We start from the raw sequence: 24,818 nt of genomic DNA, 5'->3' as shown, positions 1-24,818 counted from the left end.
GTGAAACACTAAAATGCTTGCTATTTAGGTGCTAAGCATAACCAAAAACAAACAGTATTATCTGAGGGACACAAAATGTGCAATGCTGGTGCCCTGACAAACACTTGAGAATGATAATTGTTATCATTAGATCTACCAATTTTTATTACAGATCTCAAATCAACTGCAAGGGAGATTAAGGAAGATTAAGCTATAAAATACTTCTTTGCATGTACAAGAAATGTACCTTCATTTTACCATACAGACAAAAATGGTATTTGTCAGAATTTCTTCAGCCTTTTTTGCACATACTTTTGGAAGAAGTACACTACTGATGACAATGCACCATATATGACAATCCTATATTTTAGTCTTTGACTTTAATAAAATTACTTGTTCTTTGCAATAATTTCAGTAAAGCCCAGTCATACCAAAAGTTGCTCCCAGTTCCCATGAATCAGTCAGTCTTTAGATTGTTCTTATTATTTCCAAATGTTCTATTAACATTTTTGTCTTTTATTTTAATTTAACTACCTCTGATGTAAATAGAAGTCCTTGACAAGTAGTATGAGTGTGGGTGTATCCTATATGGTGCTCATTCACTCCCACCTCAATCTAATGGAAATATAAGAACTGCTAGGACTTCTGTTCTCTTCAAGATTAACCAAATATGAAACTATTGGATAAATATTCTACAGGGGGGACAGACTTAAAACTTGATTTCATTCTTCTTGGATAAACAGGGAAGTAGAATTTCTAAGCAATGCAGTAGAAAAAGCTTGCTCATTAACCTCTTAAATATCTCTCTTTTTAAAAGGAACAATATTGTTTTCAGGCCAACTAGTACCTATTATATAATTATATGGATATAATTAAGATTACATTTGATTTATATGGATATTTAATGGCCTTCTGGGTTAGTCCAGTTCCTCATTTTGATTTAAAAATAAACTATGAGATTACAAAATTATCTCAACTAAGAACTACTTTTCTGAAAATTTCTTTGCCAAGTTTTGGTTCTTCATAAATTTGAGGAAAATATGAGACAATTCTTTTGCATGCAAGGTGACATTCAATTTCTCTTCTAGTTCTGGTGTTTGAGGGCTGCAGAGGTGGTGGCAGCGATATACTACTGAACTGCAGTAATTCAACAGGAAGGGATACAGTTGAACACAAGCCATTATTGACTCACTCATGATTTCAACAGTGACTTGTGTTTTCATTAATACATCCTTTCAATAAAGTTCTATTTTTTTTAAGGCAAGAAACTGGGCTGAATCTATCATCTTGAATTTCTATCTTTTTTTATTTCTGCTATTTCATTTCTTTCTGCTCTGAGAATTTCTTTAAAAAATTCAGTTGAAATGACACATTGATGAGTACTTAAATCAAACAAAGCAAAAATATATTATGAAAATCATAGGTAACAGCACTGAGCTAAGAATATTGAATGTTTCCATTGACATGGATAAATATACAAGGCTGCATGATTCCCTATTAGTTTGCAGAGTTTGGATATCAGGATTATGATCAAAAGTATGTGTTTCTCTACATTTTGGGTTAGTGCTCAAAAATGCCCAGCTCCTTTTTCTAACTGGTTGTAACATGAACAGAATAGCCCAACAACACATGATGGGATATAATGGAATATATTGTCTGAAACTTATAACCCACTTGTATTTTGTACAAAACAGTGAACTATCCCTCTTTTTGGCTATTAAGAATATGATTAAAGTGCCTCATTTTGAAAGACAGTTGAATTGGCTGGGCATTCTGATAACATTTTTGGCACCGTAACTGTTACAGATTGTTCTTTCATTCGTTTTATGTAAAGGTTTGTGCTTTCACTAAAATTATTGTTCATGTTACTATTTTACAAGCAAGGATATCAAACTACTTCATTTTAACTGAAGTATTTGTAAACTGTCCTGATAAAAGTGTTTATTTTAGAGATGAAAGTGAATTGTTTTCATCTTGGATATCTTATTTCTTGCCAAGAAGGGAATAACCTTCTGTAACTCTGCAAAATATCAGACAGCCACATGCCTTCCTTCATTATTGCTTATGTGCAGCATGAGTTTTCAGAAGCTCAGTAACATCAAAACCAGTCACTTATACACCTGACTGTACAGCTGCTGAAAGCAAAACATTAGAGTCCAGTGATGAAAAACAGCTGACTTTCAACTGCTAACGCCTTTGGCAAAGACTCTGATAAATCCATTCCTACTGTAAAAGAAGCTTAAAGCGCACTCATTTTTAAATCAAACTATGAGAATTGAAATGTTAGCAACCAAGGTGTGTTTGCTGGGGTACTATTCTCACCAGTACAGTCCCATTAGTGCAGATAGGTTCCTGTCAAAACATCCATAGTCAGTATTATTTCTTATGGAAGAAAAAAAATGCTCCTTTTATATAATCAGTAGAAGAGTTAATGTTGTATCTCTGTCAAATCTTGCATTCTCCTTTTAGCTTTGTATTAAAATCACTTGAATTCTGCTATCAATGTAATTACATAGATTTGTCCTATTATTTTGCAGAATATTCTACTTTTGCTGGTTACAAAGGTGTTTTATATAGGCGGCTGAGCATTTGTCTTATTTTAGTCCTCTGACTTCTACAAAGTTCATGTTGCTGGCAAACTGATAGTACATCATTTAAGCAGAACAATTAGGAATTTGCAACTTTTGGGTAATGAAATGGGAGATTCTTAATGTACAAATTGTGATTATAAGCTGCTACATTCTGGAGAGGGCCAATGTCTACACGGGTATATAATATGATATAATTATTACTATTACTGGTAGTATAATTATCAGTGGTGACTATTTTATGAATGCAATGCTTGTGATAGGACCTGTTGTAGCCCTCAGTTAAGGCTAGCCTCTCCAACAGAGCACGCAGTTTAGCTACTTTTATGTACAGAGTCCACAGTATTTTGCATGATTTGCATGAGCCTAGAAATATGTTTACAGGGCATAACATGGTGAGGCAAAGCCATTCATTATTTAAAACAAGAAACCAGAAACCATTCTTAGTGTGTAGATGATGATAAGGTTACAGCTGAAAATTGTGCACTTTCAAGCTCTTCTAAAACAAATTCCAGATAACAGACAATGATAAAACAAAACATCAAACTTCTTTGATATAGAGAAGAGGAAAGAGGAAGAAAAAGGAAAGCGGAAGAGAAATTAAAACTCTGCCACAGTATTGAAAAAGTGTTGACGCCTCTGTCATTTGGACAAATGATAGAACATTTCCATATTAGCCAACTTCTTCTTGGTAACAACAAATTTTCAGTAAACAGAAACTGTCTTGAATAGAATGAGTTTTAAAACATAAAAAAGCTCACTTTATGTATCAGCAAATAAGGGTATAAATCAGGTAGTGCAGTGCTGGAAAGGACTTGTCGAAGGCATTAGGTTAGGCAATATCTTACTCTCCTCCGGAACTGCAGAAAAATAACCAGGATATGCTATAAAGCATACCTTCATAATTTGGGGAAGAACAATAAACATGAAGAAGCTCCACTTAACCATTGACTTGCCAGTGATTTCCGAGCAATTAACCTGCTGCTTAAGTGCATTAAGGTTCCACTGATGACTGCTGGCATTATTTCAGCTCTTCCCATTTCACATACCGTATACATAGCATGGTGAAGCAACACCAGAGATGGAAAGGTGGGAGAAGGAAGCCTTGCTGCTTAAAAAAAATAGCCTACAGTGTTGCCTTTTCACTTCTTCAGATTCCTTGCACTTTGGCTGACACCTGGAATCAGTACTAAGACGTTTGGAGAAGTTGCTTAATTTCAAGAATAACAAAGTTATTTCAAGAAAAACAAAATTGCCAGCAAGTAGCTGTATTGCTGTCCCCCCCCCCATTTATTCTTTAATAAGAGAGAGGGGATACACACCAGAAAAAGGAACTACAATTGTGTTACAAAAGGCTGTTCTGTACCCCGGCCTCCAGGTTAGCATTGAATTTTAATGTATGTAGCTAGTAATATAGGTATTACCTGCGTTGCATCTTCCATCAAACCCCTGATCTTCTCCACCACATCTGTGCGTCTGTGCTGGCGGAGAGCGCTGATCAGCTGGGCAAGGCTAGCCTCAGAGCCCCTGATAGTCCAGTGCTGTAAAGCGGCATAAGCCCTTTCATGATCTGCGGAGTATCCATTGGCAAAAGCTGCCACCTCCCGCTCACTGGCATTGCACAGGAACTGGTAGATATCCTTCCACTGACTTCCAAGTTGGGCAGCTACCAATTTCAGAATATCAATGCCTGTTTAAGAGAAGAACTTCGGGTAAAATACTGAATACAAGCTTATCAACAAGTTATCTTTACCTTAGGGTAAGAATGCTTGTTCAAAGAAAATGTTGCAAATTACACACTAACCCTGCTCTGAATTAGAAGATTCACTGACACTTTTCATTTCTTATCCAAACCCCCCTCCCCAGGATAGTTACTCATCTAAAAATGCATGCAATGTTCTGGATCTTATTGGTAGTCTTGCTACATTGAATACAGATGATAATTTTCAAAGGCAATTTGTAAAAATGGAACTTGGAAGTTGCTTTTTCCAAAGCAATTTCCATTGTGGTTTCCCTTCTCTGGAAATCCTCATTCAACTATCGTGATTTTGAAGGTTACATCTGAATTATATATACCCATAAAATACGTGCTAGTTGAGAAGAAAGAGATGCCCATGTTTTCATTTATTTGTAAATAAATTTATATAATTATTTAGTCTAGTACCTTGAAAAGAGCAATGTAAGTAAATATAAAATATAATAAAATAGCAAAATTGAGAGACTTAAACTATATCAAAGAACAGATTTTTGAAAAAAAAATTAAAATGTCTGTATACATAAAAACAGCTTATTTCATGCAAGTTAAGAAGTGATGTAATAAACTGCATGAATTTTATGTTACTTAAAGATTCCAGAGCATTTTCAAGAAACAGTTTTTGTGTTCTTTGGATAATTGTCTGGTAATGCTAGCATACAGAAAAGCTGAACTCTCAACAAGCCAATGAGATCTAAAAACAAAATAATTAAGTTCCATCCTGGAATCTAACGATAAGAGAAATAAAAACAATGGAATTGAATATGATGGAGTAAGACAAAGATATTCAAATTCCTAAGTGGTTAGATAACAAATCTCAATCACTCATGTCTTAGCCCAACCTAATTTACAGGATTGTTATTTAGATTGTAAAAAATTCAACTAATTTATTTTAGAAGGAGGCTATTCATATCGTGCAACATTTAAAACTGAGATAAAATTGTTGTAATAAAATTAAAATGGCACAGTGTGGTTCAGCAACCAATGTTCAAAATTCTTGCAGATTTATTTTAAATTATAACAATGTGCAAGTCAAATTTGCAGCATTCTAGTTTCAAGAGGTTTAATATGACTTGTGCTGAACAAATTTCATGGATTTTGCACATTATCTCCCTTAATAAAAAGCAGATTAAAATGATCTGCTCCATTATTGTGTTTTATCATGCAAAGCAAGCAGTATATAATGCTTCATTGTGCCAAGAAGAAACTGCTTATGATACCAAATAAAAAAACAATGGTGGAAGCAATGGATAATAACAGTGTTGTATCCAAGTGAAGTTTTTCCACTAAATGATTGGCATCAGTGCAACAGATTTCTTCTCAACATAAAGTCAAGCCTCACCCAAGTTGAACTCAAAACCTAATTACTTAATAGACATGTAAATGAAGTTTTCTTGCCAGCAATATGGAAATGGTTTGCCATTTCCTTCTTTGGGGATTTATTTTTCTTTACTTCTCAGTCTACTTTATAGCATTGTGTTCTCTGGCCCAAATTTTGCTTTAGACCACTGGAGCTGTCTAAGATTGGGGAGAAATGAGTAAAAATTCCACTTGTATAGTATTAGATGTTACTTCCACGTGGACTTTGGTACAGGCAATGGTACTATTTATACCTCTTTTTGTTTCATTCGCAGAAAGGAATCTTAAATACTGTATGTCCATAAGACTCTAAGACTGAATTGAGTAAACCCTCAATTCTAGGCAAGATGATAAAAAAAAAATTAAACTTTTAATTCCCTTTATCATTAAAGAAAACTACATTCATCACCTGCCATTAGAGTTACATAATGACTATTCTACAGAAAAGATTTTGAAATCATATCTTGCAATTTCTATGAAAATAAGAATTGCATTTCTTATTTCTATTTTTCATTCCCCTATTAAAGAACTAGTTTGTTGTAGTGGTTAGGGTGCAAATCTAGAAAAGTTTAACTGTGAGATCTAGTTGCACCTTATGCTCAGATCCAGCTGGGTGACCTTGGGCCAGTCATTTTCTCTCTCAGCCCTAGGAAGGAGGCAATGGCAAACAACTTCTGAAATCTTGCCAGGAAAACTGCAGACACTTATACCGGCAGTTGCCAAGAATCTACACTGACTCAAAGGCAAACATGAAACAAAATAAAATCCATTAACCCCTGTACTCAGTTGAAGACCACTGTTGTGTGAGTCGACCTAGGGGAACTTTATCTGGGTTACAGATATCCAGATAACCACTACATGGCAGCGAAAAGAGTTAGAAAAATCTCACTCTATGTTGTTGTCATCCAGCAATTATTTGGACTATCCTAGCCTAGATTTGGTAGCCAACATCTCTCTAAAAAGCTGTCAGATTATCTTATTCAGTGAGGTTTATTTTTTCCTTGTTTACATCTTTAGTTTTCAATGAAACTTACCCAACTAAGGGCAGATTTAAATCAAGCAGGCTTATCTCATCGTTAGTAAAATTACCCAGAATTAAACCAGCAGAATGCCATTCATTTGGAATTGCAGCCAAACTATCAGAAAGGACTAAAATTCTTTGGAGAAAAAGAAGGGCATTTTCTGAAGTGGTAGCCAGAGTGGAGCAGTACTTGGAATTCAATAGGAGAGCACAAGGAAACTTTAGTGCTCTGAACAGATAATTTTTGTATCTCTCTCATCCAAGATGAGTTTGATAAAATTGCCATGAATCTATGTTGTTCATATTAAGCAGGATGAATAGTATGTGGTGTGTTCACTCCTATGATATAATAGTCAATGTACAAGGTTTATTACATTTCAATGAAGCGCTGAAGATGCAGGATCAAACTGAAAATGAGATTTCCATTCATTTCTAAAACAATATTCTATGTACACTAAGAATCCACAAGTTTTGGCTGCCCCTGTGGTTTTCCAAAATGTTGTGACAGCTACTAGCTCAATCCTTCCAAACTCTCCTTTGGATCATACTTTTGTGAATATATACCTAAGCCCTTCTCAGCAGCCTCTTGCAACACGGATGGTATATCCCTTCCATTCAGCAATCCTTCTCTCATACAGAACCTGCTTATTACTTATGAAGTACAGATTGCCTCGGTTTCTGTAAGGTGATCTTAAAGTTCAGTTTTGTTCCTGATTTTTGCAATAATTTCAAGGAGTGAATAATGAGGAGTGAACAATCTTGATATTTACTTTTGGCCCCATGCAGAAATTCTAGTGCATTAAAGCCCAAAGCTTTATCAGCTCTTTCTTGATAAGTTCTTCAGCTTACTTAATTTCAGTCAAGTAAGTTTGCTGTCCTGTTACATGTTCCAGATGTAAATCAGAATGCAAAAGGCAGTGCTGGAGATGCCACAACTTTGGATTTTGTTCCTTAACAATTCAGGACTAAAAATATAAATCATTTGAGGTGCTCTTGCATCTAACCAGTATGCGTATATAAAGAAATTATATGAAGTGAGAAATCAACCTTTAAAAATGTTGTGAATATATATTTTTTCAATTTGTGCCACCCTAAACTGACTCCAAAGAAAAATACTCATATTGGTAAAGGCTGCTGATTATTGTTCTTTCTGCTATACTTACAGAATGTTAGAAAGCTTCACATATTTTATTAAAAAATAGCTTGCAGTTGAAAGATTATTTTCCACTGATATTGCCTAAAAGCAAGCCATAGAAGTAGTCACTAAAATAATATCTAGGATATTATTCCTCAAGCCAAAAGGAAAGGTAGATTATAGGTTTTACTCTTTATATGTGCATGTTTAAGGTCGGCATTTTAGTATAGCGGTTAAGGCATCAGACTAAAAACTGGAGACTGGGAGTTCTAGTCTTTCCATAGGCACAGAGCCAGCTAGGTGACCTTGGGTCAGTTACTTTTTCTCAGCCCTCGGGAGGAGACAATGGCAAACCACTTTTGGGGGAAAAATTGTCAAAAAAACTGCAGGACTGATCCAGGCAGTCTCCAAGAACTGGACATGATTTCATGGAAGAAAATAAAAGTATACAGGAACAGTTTTTTTCTTTCTTTTTTCCCAATAACTGGATATGAAAGAAATAGAATGAATCTCCAGAAACACAAGTAATCCATAATCCTAACGTTTACATTTATCTGTTTTCTTTCCTGAAGCTCTTAGTCATCACGAAATCCTGCCCATCACTGACAGAAACTAATTATGCTAAAGAATTTCTTTCTGCTGCTGCTTCCCCTCAGCTCAGGAAGAAAAACAGGTTTCTCCCTTTCTTCACACCTCCTCATCAACAATCTCCCAAGTGCAAAGTGAGAACTTGGTTGTGTTTTCTTTCCATTCTCGTAGATCAGAATACTATCAAAACTTTGATTATTAAAATACAGTGACAGAATAATGATTACACATTAATACATTTACACAACCAATATCAAGAGTATGGTCAGCATAGACCCCAAGAAGCTACTTGCTAAGGTAGAGGAAAGAAGTAAGTTTCTCCCTGTGATCTATCAGGGCTCTGATGCCAAGAGCCACGTCTGGTAAACACAGCCTGAGCCAGACGCTTACAGGCAGGATTGAGATAGCTAGAAATAAATGCCAGGAAGGCTATATTAAAAAACACTTTAAAGTAGCAGACTTTGGGGGATATCCGAGGACTTATTTTCTCACTTCATACAGCCTCCATTTCCCTAAACAAGACAGCAAGTGTTCAACTTCAAAGGTATGAGGCTGATGTACAATACAGCATTTAACTAAATTGAAAATTGAACCCTCCTGTTGTTCAGATCTTATATAGTAAAGTATAGGCCTTGGGGTCACTTGCAGTTACCCAACATGTAAACCTCAAGGTATACAGAATCTAGACAGACCATAAATACAAAGGAAGTCCACTGTGTGAAGGTTTACTATACATGTCATGAGTATCTTTGTGACGTCCATTTTTCTAAATGTACATTTACATTTCTTAAAATAGGAGGATCAAGGCATGATAGTCTATGTGAAAGATCACAAAGTTCCTTTCAATAAGCCAAGAAAAGTCTGTTCAAGAACACCGGCTACAATCAGATCTCCCCAGACTTGAAATGATTTTATTGATAAAAACAACAGTGAAAACAGATACAATTTAAATAAACATGATCATATCAAACATGTGCTATGGAAATATGGAAAGGGAATGTCAAGGAAAATAGCTCAGGGTAGCATAAAAGATGAACTGGAAAGAAAGAAAGAAAAAGAAAAAAAGAGAATATAGGAAAAATGAAGCAAATAAAATACTTGAACTGAATTATGAACTGAGCTGAACCCAAGTTCAAAAAACTGAATCTAAAAGATTTCTTCTTTTTTAATAATATGCTTTAAAAAGCCTATGAAATGATAGCAGAATGGAACAGACTGACGCTTGAATTGATCCAAGTACATATGAGGTCATAAAAGATTCCAGTGTCCTTGAGATCATGAATTGTCGACATGAGGGCAGAACAGATTTAGTTTGTAATTGATCCAAGATTCTATGAGATCATGAAAAGCATCAGCATAGAAGAGGCTTAAATTGAAAAACAGAACTTACATTCACAACTTCCATTCTGACAAACTTTTCACTAAACAATAGTCTAAGGGAACCAATTCTTAGGCTCTCTAGGAATGACCCAGATGTGCTTTCAAATGCCTTATTTTCAGATGGAAAAACCCATCAGCTGCATGGAGTCCACCAGCTTGCAAAGCACTTCTGATCACATTGTCAGCAATCCAATTTGTGCTCGATTTTTGTCTTCTAAGCAAAAATACTTTCACCAAAAATAACACTTCATCTTTGGAAGGTGGATTTCTGCTTAACTTTATTTTGCTAATTGGAAAAAGTTGCCTGGTGTTATTCTAAATTGTTTATTGAAAATCAAATAAAGTTAGGGGGAATAGTTTTAGGGGGGGGGAAATGCATATAGTAAAAAAATCCTGCCCCCTGTAGAAAGGTTTTAGTTTATCCATAGCACAATGTTGAGGATCCCCATGGTTGCATTTTCTGAAGAGAGAGAGCAAGTGTCAATCAGAATGCAAATTCTGATCATTAAAACAGGCAAAAACACATAGCGGGAGGCACATTCAGAGGTACTGATTTAAGAGGACCACTTTTCTTTAAATAATTCCTCTCTGTATCAGACAGACAGGAAAACCTATTGAGAGAAACAACTTCAGTGCTGTAGTAAGTTCTTTGGGAAACTGATCTGTTATTAAGGCAGCATAAGAGGATCTGCTACCTGAGACAGGAGGAAGACCCAAGGACATCTTCTATATGTCCCTTCTTAGTGATGCTATTCACCCTCTGGACAGACACCTATGGAGACTAGTATATAGGCAGGCCCACAATACATAGCTCTGAGGAAGTCCAATACTATAGGTCTAAGATAGTCAAACTTTTCAAGAGTTGCACTCATTTTGACCTCATTTTGTCTTTCTTTTGCTATTAATCATTTTTATTTTAACCCTAATACATAAGCCACCTAGAATTACTGTACTCATTGAGCATCATAGAAATTGATAAATAAATAAATAGGTACATACCAACACAATTCCTATGCAGCATACATCTCCCTAAATGATTGCTACAATCTGCCTAATTGCCAAGTTACACAGTTTGGGACACTTTGAGGAGGTAATTTCTAACAGTTTTGTGCAGAATATGGAATATCTGTTATGATCTCTAGCGTAAATATAAAATAATACATTCTATGTTAGTCTATATCACTATTTTGTAAGCTAACCAGAGTTGCTTTGTGAGTGAGATGGGCAGCATATAAATATAATAAATAAATAAATATGAAAAAGAAGACCTGTGGCTCCTGAGATATAAGCTTTTATGTCAGAATAGTTATTTTTAAGAAGCTATGAGATTTGAGTGTTTTAAAGTGGAATGGAAATCTATTTTACCTGTGAATGTACGGTACTTCTGTTTATAGAATTACAACTACTCACCATGCCCATTACAATAGTAGATCCATTTCTCCCGATGTTGGGTTGGGGTAGAAGATTTCTTCAAAATAGACTTTTCCACAATTGCACTGGGATCTTGCCTTGGTCCTTTTTTTAGAGTTCGTGAACTTTTGCGGACACTGCAAACAACAATAACCACAAGCACAAGCAGCAAGAGCAGGACAATCATCCATGGCAAATGTTCATTGATATCAAAATGCTTATGCATAGCCTGTCTCGGGGGTCCTCTTTTAGGGGGTTTATTTGGAATGCTGGATTTCACACTGCCACTCATTTCCAGTGCTGGCTGTAAGTTAAGGTTGGAAGGGGTTTGTTTGTGATAATATAGCTGCTGGTGATTTATAGATTTAGAATAGTTCAAAGCTGTCGAAGTCTCATTCTTCGAGGTTTCATTGTAAATGTCTGTTGGCTCCATCATGTCAGCATATGTGCTTGGGGGAGGAGTGGTTGTGAAGTTGGAAGAGGAAGCGTTCACACCTGAAAAAGACATACAATATTAAAAATTAATCAGCAAGGATAGAACCTATCAGCCAGTCTTTTCATGACTGGTGCTACCAGTTAAGTTTAGAAGTCGAAGTGATCTAAAAGACTGGGAATTATAAGAGCTGAAATCCAACCTGTCTGGAAAGCCCTTGTTGGGAAAGTCTGCTAGGAGCTATTAATACAGCTCTGACTGAGAATGACCTCTAAGAGCACTTAATTTAGAAAGAAGTAACTGGCTCAACAGTATACAATGAAGTGACCTCCCTATTTGGTGGGGACTCCACATCCCATAATCCCATGACGAAAAAAATGCTGATAGCTGATGAAATTCCAAACATCTAGAAGGCACCAGATTGTTTACCACAATGTAGCTCATGCTGTGAAGTAGTCATGAAGTGTACATGCAGTTCTTGCAAAACATAGTGTCAACGCTGCTAACATTGGATGTTCCTGCTTTGACAACTAATGAAAATGCAGACATTTTCTCTATTCCTTTAATATGCTTTTTCTTACTTTAGAAATCAGGTGCAGCAGAGGGGGGTGGTGGAATGTAAGCTCAGCTAGCCATAACATAACACTGTGGTGGGAACCCAAGGACAAGCTGATAACAAGTTTTTGGTGGGCTGTGGAGTTAAGGAGAAAGTCCGTGCTTTTTGGGGAATGTGATTTATGACAGTTTATTGGGGGTGGGAATTGCACTTTGTTACTTTGTATGGGGGAAGGGAATTTAGTTTTTAGATTCAACTATGTAGTGTCGATACTGTGTTTCCTGAATAAAAAGATTCTTTAAGGAAAACAATGCCTCAAAGTTCTTTTGAAGGGTTTCATCTATCAGAACCATGACACATAGTTGCTGAGCATAGTTCTTAAGCTGCAAATTCTCAATTGATGAAAAACATTTTGTAATAGATGCTCATTTTAAACCAAGTTTAATACTACAGTTTCAAATGAAAAAATACTAACAATGATTTAGTAAAGCTAGAGGGCTAGGATGCAATTGTTACTATTTATTACACATTTTAAATAAGCAAAAGAAGGACAAAACACTATACAAATTAATCAGTTTAATTGTTGGAAGAAGAACTCGCTTGGTATCTTACTGTGCATTCTTATACATATCTACTTAAGATCTATCAGGATTAAAAAATATAATTTTGTATCAGGTCAATAAAGTGATACAACTTAAAACTCTTTTATATCTCTCTCTCCCTACAGCATAGTTGCCCCCCCCATGTCCCCATTAACCACATGCTGGTCAAATAATTGCTGTCATAATGTACTGTACTTGCAGAGGAATTATGCTGAGGCTGAATCAGGCTAACTATTACAGAGCTGTAGAAAAGGGATCTAACATAATATAAAGTAGAAGCCCAACAGATATTTTACAGACAGGAAGGGAACTCCAAAATGGAGCATTACCAGCTTATTATTTCAAAAGAAAGTTTCATATTCATCATTGTTTCCCATGTTCCAGCAGAAAATGCTTCTCAGTGCTTTGCACCTACCTTTGGTAAGAAAAGTAGCAGAAGGAACTTTGTAGTGCTTTTCATCTTCTTCTGGACTTGACAAAAGCCCAGCTGCATTCTGGGAAATTGATTGAAATCCACAGATGTTGTCTGTCATTTTTGTCCCTGGTTTTATCACCACCATGTTTAGTTGTGAACAGTTAGTAAAGGATTTGCATTTCAGCACACTAGAAGGCACAGCAGAGAAAGTGTCACGAGGGCATGGTTTGCACCTGATGTCTTCAGTTTCAGTTCCTTTTTTCTTTAATCCCCATCCAATGGGGCATACTTTATAAGGGATACAAGTGTCTCCATGTAAAAATTTACCAGGTGGGCAGGAGCATTCACGGTCAGTCTGAGCAGTGCAAGGTGTCTTCTCAATCATTGATCGCTCGCAGGACTTTCTACATGAATGGCATTCTTCTATACCATTTTCGTGCTTTGTGAAGGTCCCATTAGGACAAGAGCTGCATTCTCTTAAGGTCGTCTTGGTACAGTGCTTAGATACGTAAGTTCCTGCAGGACACTTGTGGCAAGTCAGATGTGTGTTAGTGGCACGATCATGATGGGTGTATGTACTGATGGTATTCTGTTCAGATGACAACTCGGACTGAGCATCCACAGTGCCCAGGAACATAAATCCCTGAAACATATACATAAATGGAAGTCAAATACAACTTGCAAGGCAAATTACAGCAAATGTTATCAGCTTTACTGTAAGTATAATCCAAATACTGTACATACTCGTGGTTTTGCAGAGGCTATTTGAACACTTATCTCTTGGATTCTTGGAAATCTTTTTGCCTTTCTCTTGATCTCACCAAGTGATGGTAAACCAAATTAAAATGTGGCATACAGAATGGATTTCAGTGCTGAAATCTGACACATATATTCATGTTTATAAAATAACATAACAGTTTACAGATTTACTAGTTATGAGAGATAAACATACATTTCAGATGACAGAACCTCAAGCCACTCCTCTTCTCACAAAGCAGGATAATATAGGAAGGGACATTTCTTAAGAATCCAGGTTTCAAAATTGGCATTGTTGGAGGAGATTCAGAATCTAACTTGCAGTCCAGATAGCTCTTTTCCACTTGACACCTTTACAAAGTTACCATCCAGTACTGACAACAGAAGAGCACATTTCAGTAAAAAAAAACAAGAAAGCTTGATGTAGCGTGGATGACCAATTTATTTCTCTTTTTAAGTTCTCAATTCACCCATTTGACTTTTTAAGAAAGGAATTTTCTGTTGCAACAGAAGACTATGATTGACATGAGAGATGGTTTAATCTAGCTCTCGGGCAGCTCTGCCTGTTTTCAAATCAATTTGATCAGTATTCAAATTCTCTTTCTCATCCTATACAGAAACTGTTACTGTTACTTTTTGCAACAGTAAGATCTGCTAGCATGTTGTTGTTTTTCTGACTGTATTAGAACTACTTCTCATAGTGTCAACCAAACTGCTGTTTAATAAGAATCCTTTCTAATCCCAAATACTAAGTCCACCCAAAAACTTTGGCTCAGCTACAAACTTTGTAAGAGAACAAATGTTTGGTCACAACCTACTCATGGGTGCTTCTATTACCTCCTCAGTCCGTTTCTTCTATTCCCAGTGAGATATTCCCACTAGTTGGTATGTCAGAAATTGACATGTTCAAAGTTGCAAACTATGTATTTCCCTCAACCTGTCTTTTCTTTCTTCTCTTGCAGAAGTAAATATCACATGCACACAATAGTTTTACTGGTTTTATCAAGAACCTTAAGGAACAACAACAAAAACCTACTGGATTTACACACACATAAACATCATTTAGCAACCATAGCTGGTGTCAATTCCCTCATTAAGTAAAGCTATTGCTAAATCAAACCACAACTGTGCTTAGGATCTAACTTCATCTTTGCTGAAATGCAAGGATTGGTCTCAAAGTTACTGTTTCATTACCATTGTAACCATAAATGGTCACTATCTGAGGCAGTTGCTAAATGAGGACACTCTGCATTGTGTTAAGCCCAAAACAGTTTACTTGTAGTGAGAGCATGATATGTAAATATGAACACATTATGGTTTATTTCTTTTTAATAATTGATTGGTTGCTGGCTTATTTATTGCAAGGATGAGCATGATGTGTGAACAGCCATCATTTTCTGGTGTAGTCCTGGTTTCCTCTGTACCCTACTTAAACTTTCTAATCTACAGCAACCTAAAGACAAACAACTGGTTAAGACAGAGGAAAAACAAAGCAGGAATTATACAACCAGGCAATCATTAATCTGTGTATCTGTAGGACTCTGGCATGTTCATCAAAGCATAATTAAAACAATGGCTTAGCATACAATGGCAGTATTTGCACACTATGCAATGCCAAGAACTGCTCTGACAAGTATCTGTTGAGCAAATCAGTTTATCATGTTTCAGGCATAACAAGATAGGATTTATAACCAACAAATCATAACTTCACATTACATTTGTTGGCAAAAGGTAAATTAAGTTTTTTCATGGAATGAATTTGCACATCAGGTTAAAATAAATCATAATTTGGATGAAATGTAAAGCATGAACCAAGCCAGTGCAAATCAACTCTTCACTATAAGAACAAGGACCTTGACTGGGTAGATCACAAGGTCACAAGATTCCTAAAAATCCATGCCATCATTGGCAATATAAAAAGATAGAGCAAGTACACATACCAAATAAACAATGGGTAATAACTTAATTTTTAATAGAATAATTTTTATATTATGCTCAGGGCTAGTGAGAAACATGCAAAAAACTGAAAATGCCAGTATTTTCCAATTGTTAATTTCTTAACATTTAAACATTTTTGATACTTGAAATTGTCTTGAAAAATAAGCTTTAAAATCAGTGAACACCTATTAGTGCTGCTTAAGTTTTAAGGAAGCTTTATATTTGCTAATACTAGCTGGACTGCTTACATATGATTCAAAGGATTGAATGCTCCTTTCCTTTCCATTGCTTAGATTTTTAAGAAAGCCCTTGAAATAGCTCAAAATAAACTACTATGTTAATAAAAAAAAGTAATGTATCAGTGGTGAGTTATTAAATCAGGAAGGTAAAGACATTAAAGACAAAAGGGGGGAAGCTGGTTGGGTAGATGAGTTGCTAACCAATAACTAGGTCAACCGGTCAACACATAGGAATGAAAATTAAGGGCAGCTGGCACCCTTTATTACTGGGGCAGTAAATTAATTAAATTAATTCAGTTCAGATCTGAATGAAACTATTAGCTTTGTGTTAGTATAAAAAGCACAGAAGGTGTATTATATTCAGAAATGATAGTTTAACATTCTTGTGTTTAACACTGAGGCAACAAGTACTTGCAGGACACTTCGATTCACAGGGATCAGTGGAATTACAAATGGGACCAATGGATTCTACTGAGTACTAGGTCTGGTCTCTTCAAATATTTAACACTCTCTTAACTAGTTCATCCACTTACTGGGAAGCGAGGAATATAACTTCCATTAGAAGTATTAATGGTTTATGCTGTTTAATATTATGTATGCATCTAAATATATAACAGCCACATAAATTACAGTACTATTTTTCTTAAAATTTGTTTTGTTATTTATTTACTCCCTTGGGGTTGCCTTTTTATGTTATGATGTCAAATAGCTACACCATCCAGATTTTATAAAAAAATGAAGCTGAGGTAGTAAACAAGTAGAGAATTAGCAGATGTCATGGGCCTTCTCCTTCCTGCTTTTTCATGGAGATGCTTGCAGATCAGATTTCTAGGCTGTAGATTCTGGTTATTATAAACGGGGAAGTTACATTTTTCAAGCTAATAATTAGTTGCTTTTCCACTTATCTGATTAGAGGTTTTATCTTCAAAAACTAAGTAGAATATTCTATTGACCCTCTTCCATCAACTGTACACACACATGTGTACCAAAAGTACATATACAGATTAAGGGAAACCTGGCTTAATAGCAGTAACTGTGAGAGGAATCCTGGAGTCCTAATCAATTAAATATGAGCCACAGTGTGTAGCAGCAGCCAAAAAAGTCAATGCAATCCTAAATTGCATTAACAGAGGGGTTGAATCAAGATCCTATGAGGTACTAGTACTACTCTATAAAGCCTTAGTAAGGCCACATCTAAAATACTGCATCCAGTTTTGGTCACCATACTATAAAAAAGATGTTGAGACTCTAGGAAAAAGTGCAAAGAAGAGCAACGAAGATGATTAGGGGTAGGGAGGCTAAAACCTGAAGAACGGTTGCAAGAACTGGGCATGGCTAGTCTAGTGAAGAGAAGGACCAGGGGTGACACGATAGCAATGTTCCAGTATTTGAAGGGCTGTCACAGAGAGGAGGGGGACAACCTATTTTCCAAAACACCAGAAGGCCAGACAAGGAATAATGGATGGAAACTTATTAAGAAGAGATTCGACCTAGAAATAAGGAGAGATTTTCCTTATTTTCACCTTCATTTGTGAGAGATTTTCTGACAATGAGAACAATCAACCAGTGGAAAGGCTTGCCTTCGGACGTTGTGGGGGCTTCAGCACTGGAGGCTTTCAAGAAGATAGCCACTTGCCAAAAATAGTATAGGGTCTCCTGCTTGAGCAAGGAGTTGGACTAGATGACCTAGGTCCCTTCCAACTCTGTTATTCTATATTCTCTAAACTGGAACTGTTTCAAGTGATGCAGGCCTTAAAAACCTCTCCTTCTAATCTGACACATATACAGATTGAAGGAAGCACTGAAGTATAGGTAGGCCTTGTTTAGTAACTGCCAAATTTTGTGACTGTTGGCAATTATGACGGTAATGAAAAAATAACTATGACCAATCCTCACATTTACAATCTTAAGATCTGTACAGCAAAGGAAAGTTAAAGTATGATCATAAGTACAGTCATGATTTCATTTAGTGAGCACTACATTTAATAACCAAGTGGCCAGCTCTAATTATGGTCACTAAATGAATGTTATCTGTATTATAAAAACACCTGCAAGATGTAACAGAAAATGCAAATGTAATTCTGACTACAGGCAGTAAAGGTTGGAGAAGGATGTATTAGTATGTAAAAAATTATTATTTATAAAAGGCAATAAGTGAATCCTAAACCTAATTTGAGAATGTAATAATCTAATCTGGGTCAAAATAGGCCCAATCTGATGGGCCTTCCTGGAAGTCTTTCTGCTGGAACCCACAGGAATTATGTCTACAAAAGAAAGTGGCTCCCTTTAACTGAATTGCTATCATTTTTTAAAAAAATCATTATTCTCAAAGCACTAAACACTCCTTGAAGAAGCAAAGAATTAAGCTTTCAATTGAGGTTCTTGAAGTACCGTTGGCTATAAAAATAATCTCAAAGGATTAACACTGCACCAAACTCCAAATATTAGCCAAATTCAGCTGTTATAAAGGGAATCAAATTCACAAGGCCTCCAAATGAAAAACAAACTTCATGTTGTCCTTGAAAAATGCTGAATGTACAGCACCATAGCAACAGTACAGTTCGCATCCAAGTAGCTATGCAACTATACCAATCTCTGTGGACTCCTGAGGTCCAGTAGAAAAATTCCCACTTTGACAACATAGAAGAGGAGAAACATGTCATTATCACCTTAATCATATAGTTTTCCTACAGGCAATATGATGATCACTTTACCATTGTTCAGAGATAAGAAATGAGCCAAAGAATCCTACTCTTTTCTCCCATTATGTCATTGTTAACTCTAAACAATCCTTGTGCAGGCATGGACCAGACCGAAACATTTTGTTAATCTATAATCTGGTTTGTCCACTTTTATTTCAGCTTCCAAATGCAAAACCTCTGGTCCCAGTACACATCTGGTCCCAGCCTTGGCTATAGTTTCAGATCCTCGTTTGGATTTGCTACTAAACTGTGATATTGAATATGAGAGAAAGATGAAACTAATACAATATTAAGCAATCAAATTATCTGGCTCTTGAACGATTATATTTCACTGATATACATAAATCTGCCCAGGCCTTTCCCATATTTTGAAGTGGGTTTTTCTGCCAGTTATTCAAAAATTGTCTCCCTCCAGCCTCAAGTGTTATATAAGAATCATATCAAGAAATCAAACGGTGGTTTACAAAAAAAAATAAATGAATTTGCTAAATTAATCCTTATCTTCCTAAAGAACTCATTACGGCTTTGCATTATGTTTGAAATAAGTTTTGGCATTTTAGACCAGTATTGGGAGAACATTCCTGCATCTTGCAAACAACAAAATGCCCAGATTCTAAATGGCCTCTAACAAGCCTAGTAAATAAAAAGACAATTTCCTACGTTCCAGATGTTGCAACAGAATCAATGCTGATAAAAAGGGCTAAGTAAGACTTCAACAAATGTTTTGTAACCCTCTTCCAAATACTTCAATTTAAATTAACCCAATGTTATTATGACATGCAAGATGAAAAACTGAAGGCAACATAGTATATCTTGCATCAGGGAATCTACTGAGAGATCTGAGGAAGATTATTTGCATACCGACACAATGACTTAAAGATGATGGATAGAAAATTGCAGGTAAATATCTGTGTGACTCTTATATGGCACTTTTGTATTGGCACCCCCACTTAATATTCCTCAGCATGACAGCAAATCCTCACAGCCATGAAGGTCATTAAGTGCCTTACTATACCCCATTTCAGAGGATTACTCAAGAATAAAAGTGAGGAACAGGCAAATTACACTTTTGCCTCCCTTGAAGACAGCAAATATAAATGTAATAAATAAATTCAAGAAAAGCAATGTATTGGTGTAGCAAGAATACATTCAAATTTTCAATGCTTTGATTATCATGTATTTGATGGTATGATCTAGAACCCTGCTAATAATTTATTTTTAATGAAAAGCAGCATTGGAACCAAAGAGAAACTAAAGAACAGAAGTTCAGTCCCTTAATATCTCCCCCCCCCCCAAAAAAAAAATAGGCCAAAAACTGAACAATATGCTTGTCCACCTCTGGTCTCCTGGTGGCAACAAAGCAAAGTGGCTGTGGCAGAACCATTCCTTTCATAACCTCAGATTTTCACTCTTTTTCTCTGGGTGTATGCCCCAAGGCATACCTGAAGAGCACATTTTACAAAGCCACTGTTATAATCCATGTTATGTGGAAAGCATTAACTAATCTCTGATTTAGGACTACAGTTTGGGTCAAAGATACATAGGGGCATCCTACGTTTGACACCAGAACTCTTCCGTGGCAATCTTCCTCTTCTCCAGTTCTCCCATTAACTACCTCTCTCTAATCCAAGAATGGGGATGTTTTCCATAAAGGTGTAAAGGCAGCCTATGGAAACTTCTCCCTATCAGCCAGGATAGGGAGACACTGTCTATCCTAGGCTCCTGGATCCCCCCCCCCCCCACACACACACAGCCTGAGGGAGGAGATGAGCAGTTCCTAGTTGGGAAAAGGGTGATTCATAGGTTTTCCTGCTGCAGTGGCACTGGTCCATGACTTAGCAAATTGAAACATCTCTCCCTACTATTCTGGTTGCAGGAATCCTTTGGCAGAGGAAGAAATTAGATCCTGGAGATATCTTCGCCCACGAACTTTGGAAGGAAGCCCAGCCCGGGCTAACCCACTGCCTTTTCCTAGCTTCTGAACATGTGGGATGAGCACCGGCTTTGTGAGGCTGCCCCACGCGAGCCTTCACCTTGGATAAACGATCACTCTCTTTTGAAGGCCACTTGAGGTTAACCGGCAAAAACGCCTCTCTCATAGGCAGGTTGTGACTTGATTCGCCTCAGGTCTGGATAGAAGGCTCAAGGCTTCCGAAGCAAAGGGGGCTCGCTTCTCCGTACCAGGGAGAGCCGGCGCGTTTCTTCTTCGGAGCACGAGTCAGAGATGGTTCGGTGGCTCCGGGCGCAGCTTCCCGAGCAGCAGCACTGCGGAGGGACTCGTTCCCCGGCTCCTTCCCGCCCCCCCCCCCCCAAATCCTCTACCCCTCTACCGCAATAGGGAAGCTCCCGAGGCGCTCGGTTCTCCCTTTCTCTCGCCCGCATCCTTGACACGGTGACTCACCAGGAGAAGGCTGGAGACCAACGCGGCTCCTCGCGTGGCCTTGCGGAAGGCGGCGGCGGCGGCGGAAGCCCCCATGGCCGGCGCTGGGTACGGGGGAAGATGCTTTCTGAGCGGGCGGAGGCCGTTACGAAGCCATGGAGGCCGAGAGCTGAGAAGGGCGCGCCTTGCCCACCGCCGGAAGAGCTGTCCATCTAGCAGCCCCGCTGCCCCAGTGCCGGGCAGGGGATGGGCAAGGGACGAGTCGGGAAAGGGCAGGCCGGGGAAGGAAAGGGGGCTGGCGGGGGTTTAGCAAAGGGCAGTCCCCCGGGCACCAGGGACCGCTGGCCGCACCGGGCTCCGGGGCCAGCCGTGCGGCAATTCAGCGTTAGGAGCCAAACGACACAGAAGGAGGACTGCGCTCAGCAGGAGAAGCGGCCGGCTTCCCATAGCGACTGGGGGTGGCGGGAGACTCCACTCCCACCTACCTCGCTCCCCAGCCTGTTTCAAATGACTAGAAGGGCGGGGAAATGTCTGTGCCCAAGGCAGCCGGTGGGCGGGAAGAGAGGCGGCGAGAGCGCACATGGGCCGAGAAGGAGAGGCGGGGCTTTCTTTTGTTACATCATCTTTTCAGAAAGACAGCCCCGCCCCGTCCCGCCCAGCCCAGTCCAGCCGAGAAATCTTTCGTCGGACTCGAAACTCCTGTAAGAAGAGCAATGTACTTCATCTCCTTTCCGAAACTAGAGTCTTGTAAGTGCCTGAGCTCATTCCCAAAGGGCCGTTGGGTCAGATGCGATTAACTCGATTCTACAGGAACAAGAATCGGGCACCCGGGCTCTCCCTGGTGCATTAGATTTGGGGGAGACCCTATAAATCAGCCTTATGTGGTAAGGAGGGGCATCATCTTAATTTTTGGCAGCAAAACAGGCTATATGTTAGACTACCGTTTCCATCTTCCTTGATAGTGATCTAAACTGGCTGGAGTTGATCACAACTGAACAATCTCTAGAGAGAACCCACGACTGTTCCAGAACCATGGACAGTCCCATCTTTCTCTCTTTCTCAGAGAGAGAGAGAGAGAATCAGATTATATGTTATCCACTCCAATAAGTTTTTGTTTCCTTGAATTCTGTTCTTATAATTATAATTAAAATTGCCACTTTGCATTAGCATCTATATCTTATTTGTGCAAAGGTGTATATAGGCATTGTAGCTGAACTGCCACTACTCACAGAAGCTATATTAATAGGTTTCATCCACCATTGTATCAACATCAGGCACTCCCAATGTGAATGTCAAGATATAAACCCATCCACTTAATCCATGTGTACTCCTTTCTGTGATTAATAAAAACACATCTTCAGGAACCAAATAAAAAATTTACTTAAAAGATCTATTTCACTGATCTGTATGGTGGCCCATTTGGCTTTTGATATTGTGTGGCTCAGCCAATTATGGCTCTTTCAGCAATATATAGATTAAAGTAGTGGTTTTCAAAGTGTGAACGGTGTGGTGGCTAGTGGTGAAAACACTTGGAAGCTTGAGAGTTCAATCCTAAAAGTGGCAGAGGTTTATCTCCTAGGTTGCAACAAAAAAATATCTATGAACTTTGCATGGCATCAGGAAGGACATCCAACCAGTAAGTGCTTAGCTCCATCATCCAATAGCTCCAACTTTACCCTGAATTAAGGAATTACTGGATCATAAAATGGGAGCTTTTACTAGTGGTTTTCAAAATGTGGTCTGGGATTCTCCAAATCCTTTCAGCAGGTCAGCAATGTCAAATATTTTAGTATTTTAAAATTATTTTTGCAATTTTAATTTCTAATGCAGTGAATATCAATAAACTGGGAAAAAACCAAGGGTTAAGTTTAAGATTTTGCAAGATGCCTGAGAAAGAGGAGGACTTAAAGCATCTAACTTGAAATTATACTATGATGCAGCCGCCTTAACTTGGATAAGTGATTGGCTTAATTTAACAAATAAGGATATTCTTGTTCTTGAATGTATGGTTGGCATGCATATTTAATTTTTAATAAGAAAGTGGACCGGGCTTTCAAATCACATATTTTGAGGAGTGCCTTACTTCGAGTTTGGAAAAAGTATTATTATAGGTTAAACTATAAAATACCTATCTGGGGGATTCCTAGACATGCTGAGGGGATTTCTAAGGGGATGAACTTTGATAAAATTTCGTATAAAGAATTATTAACTTGGTCAGGTTCGGATTGGCATTTAAAATCTCTAGATGTATTAAGGCAAGAAAATATTCTACAGTCATGGTTTCAATATTTACAAATAGTGGACAGGTGGACTGTAGATAAGAAAGAAGGAATAACACTAGAAGATGGAAATCTGGTTATTCAGATTAAAGATCAGAGTCAGGCCCATATAAAAAGAATTTACAATGCTTTAATAGAATTAGACTCTGAAACAGAATTGGTTAAAGACTGTATGATTAAATGGGCTCAGAATATCCAGGATCCGATCCCATTGGACTTATGGGAGACAATTTGGATTAGAAATGTTAGATTTACACAAGCTCAAAATTTGAGGGAAAATTTTTATAAAATGTTTTACAGATGGCATTTAGATCCTAAAAAATTATCTTGTATGTATCCAAATTTACAACCCAAATGTTGGAGATGTGGTAATATGGATGCGACATATTTTCATGTTTGGTGGAATTGTAAAAAGGTAAAGGCTTTTTGGATTATGATTTGGTGGAACATTCAAAAGATTTTTAAAAAGAAGATAAAGTTCACCCCTCAATTATTCCTATTGGGTATCCTTGTGGATTTAAATGACAAAGAAACTACTTTAATGTTGAATTTATTAACTGCAGCAAGGTTATTAGTAGGCTCGTATTGGAAGAAGGACTCGTTGCCTACTTTAGAAGAATGGATATTTAAAGTTTCTAACTTTGCAGAAATGGCAAAAATTTCTGCTTATTTGAAGGATCATACACAAGAAAGATATATTATTATATGGAGAAGATTGATAGATTATATTCAGAAAAATATGGGACTATAAAGTTTTATTTATTTTATGAGTAAATTTTATAGTAACTGTTGTAGAGATTTGTTTATATGACTTAATTTAAGGGGAGTTAAAGGTTAAGTATGATTTTTTTCTTTTTTTTTTCTTTTTTCTTTCTTCTTTTCTTTTTTTTATTATTGTTAACTTTCTTATTAATAACCCTGTACTCTGCTCTGGGAAGCGAGGGGGGAGGGTTGAGGGTGGGTGGGTGGGTGAGTGGGTGGGTAATGATAATATAGTCATGGTAAATGTTTGGGCATTTCCCCTATGCTGCGTTCATGTGTGTGAGAGGGATGAGAGGGGAGGAAGGAGCAGGGAGGAAGTAGGATGGTTAGAGGAGAAGGGGAGGGGAAGAGAGTAGGAGGGGAGGAGAGAAAGAGGAGGGAAGTAGGGAAGGATTAGAGAGGGTGGACTCAGCCTGGGGGGAATGGGCAGGCGGTACCAATGGTTAGGAATTTATTTTAATTGAATTGTATTTTGTATGAATAAATGGAAAATAAAAACTTTTTAATAAAAAATAAACACATACTGCATACAGCAAAGAGCTT

The 24,818-nt window shown here is 37.5% G+C and overlaps 1 protein-coding gene across 4 annotated transcripts in view; it reads right to left on the bottom strand.

The window, feature by feature from the left end:
* TNFRSF21 (TNF receptor superfamily member 21) overlaps window positions 1-21,806 on the bottom strand; it is a 47,625-nt gene extending 25,819 nt beyond the window's left edge. The window contains exons 1-4 of one of the 4 annotated variants that reach the window (XM_039326336.1): window positions 21,256-21,806; window positions 13,220-13,862; window positions 11,214-11,708; window positions 3,992-4,257 (exon numbers count right to left, since the gene is read on the bottom strand). In XM_039326336.1, the coding sequence (XP_039182270.1) occupies window positions 3,992-4,257; window positions 11,214-11,708; window positions 13,220-13,862; window positions 21,256-21,330 (1,479 nt within the window). In that variant the 5' untranslated portion in view covers window positions 21,331-21,806. Of the gene's footprint in view, window positions 1-3,991; window positions 4,258-11,213; window positions 11,709-13,219; window positions 13,863-14,171; window positions 14,318-21,184 lie in introns of those variants that run through there. The other 3 variants (XM_039326334.1, XM_039326337.1, XM_039326335.1) reach the window with 3 other exon arrangements.
* Between the last annotated feature and the right edge of the window lie 3,012 nt (window positions 21,807-24,818).

The sequence above is a fragment of the Crotalus tigris genome, unplaced genomic scaffold, assembly GCF_016545835.1.
Source record: "Crotalus tigris isolate CLP2741 ecotype Arizona unplaced genomic scaffold, ASM1654583v1 scf7180000024340.7048381, whole genome shotgun sequence".
NCBI lineage: Eukaryota > Metazoa > Chordata > Lepidosauria > Squamata > Viperidae > Crotalus > Crotalus tigris.
The sequence above is the reverse complement of the archived record's forward strand: the minus strand, read 5'-3'. Positions and strand labels throughout refer to the sequence as shown.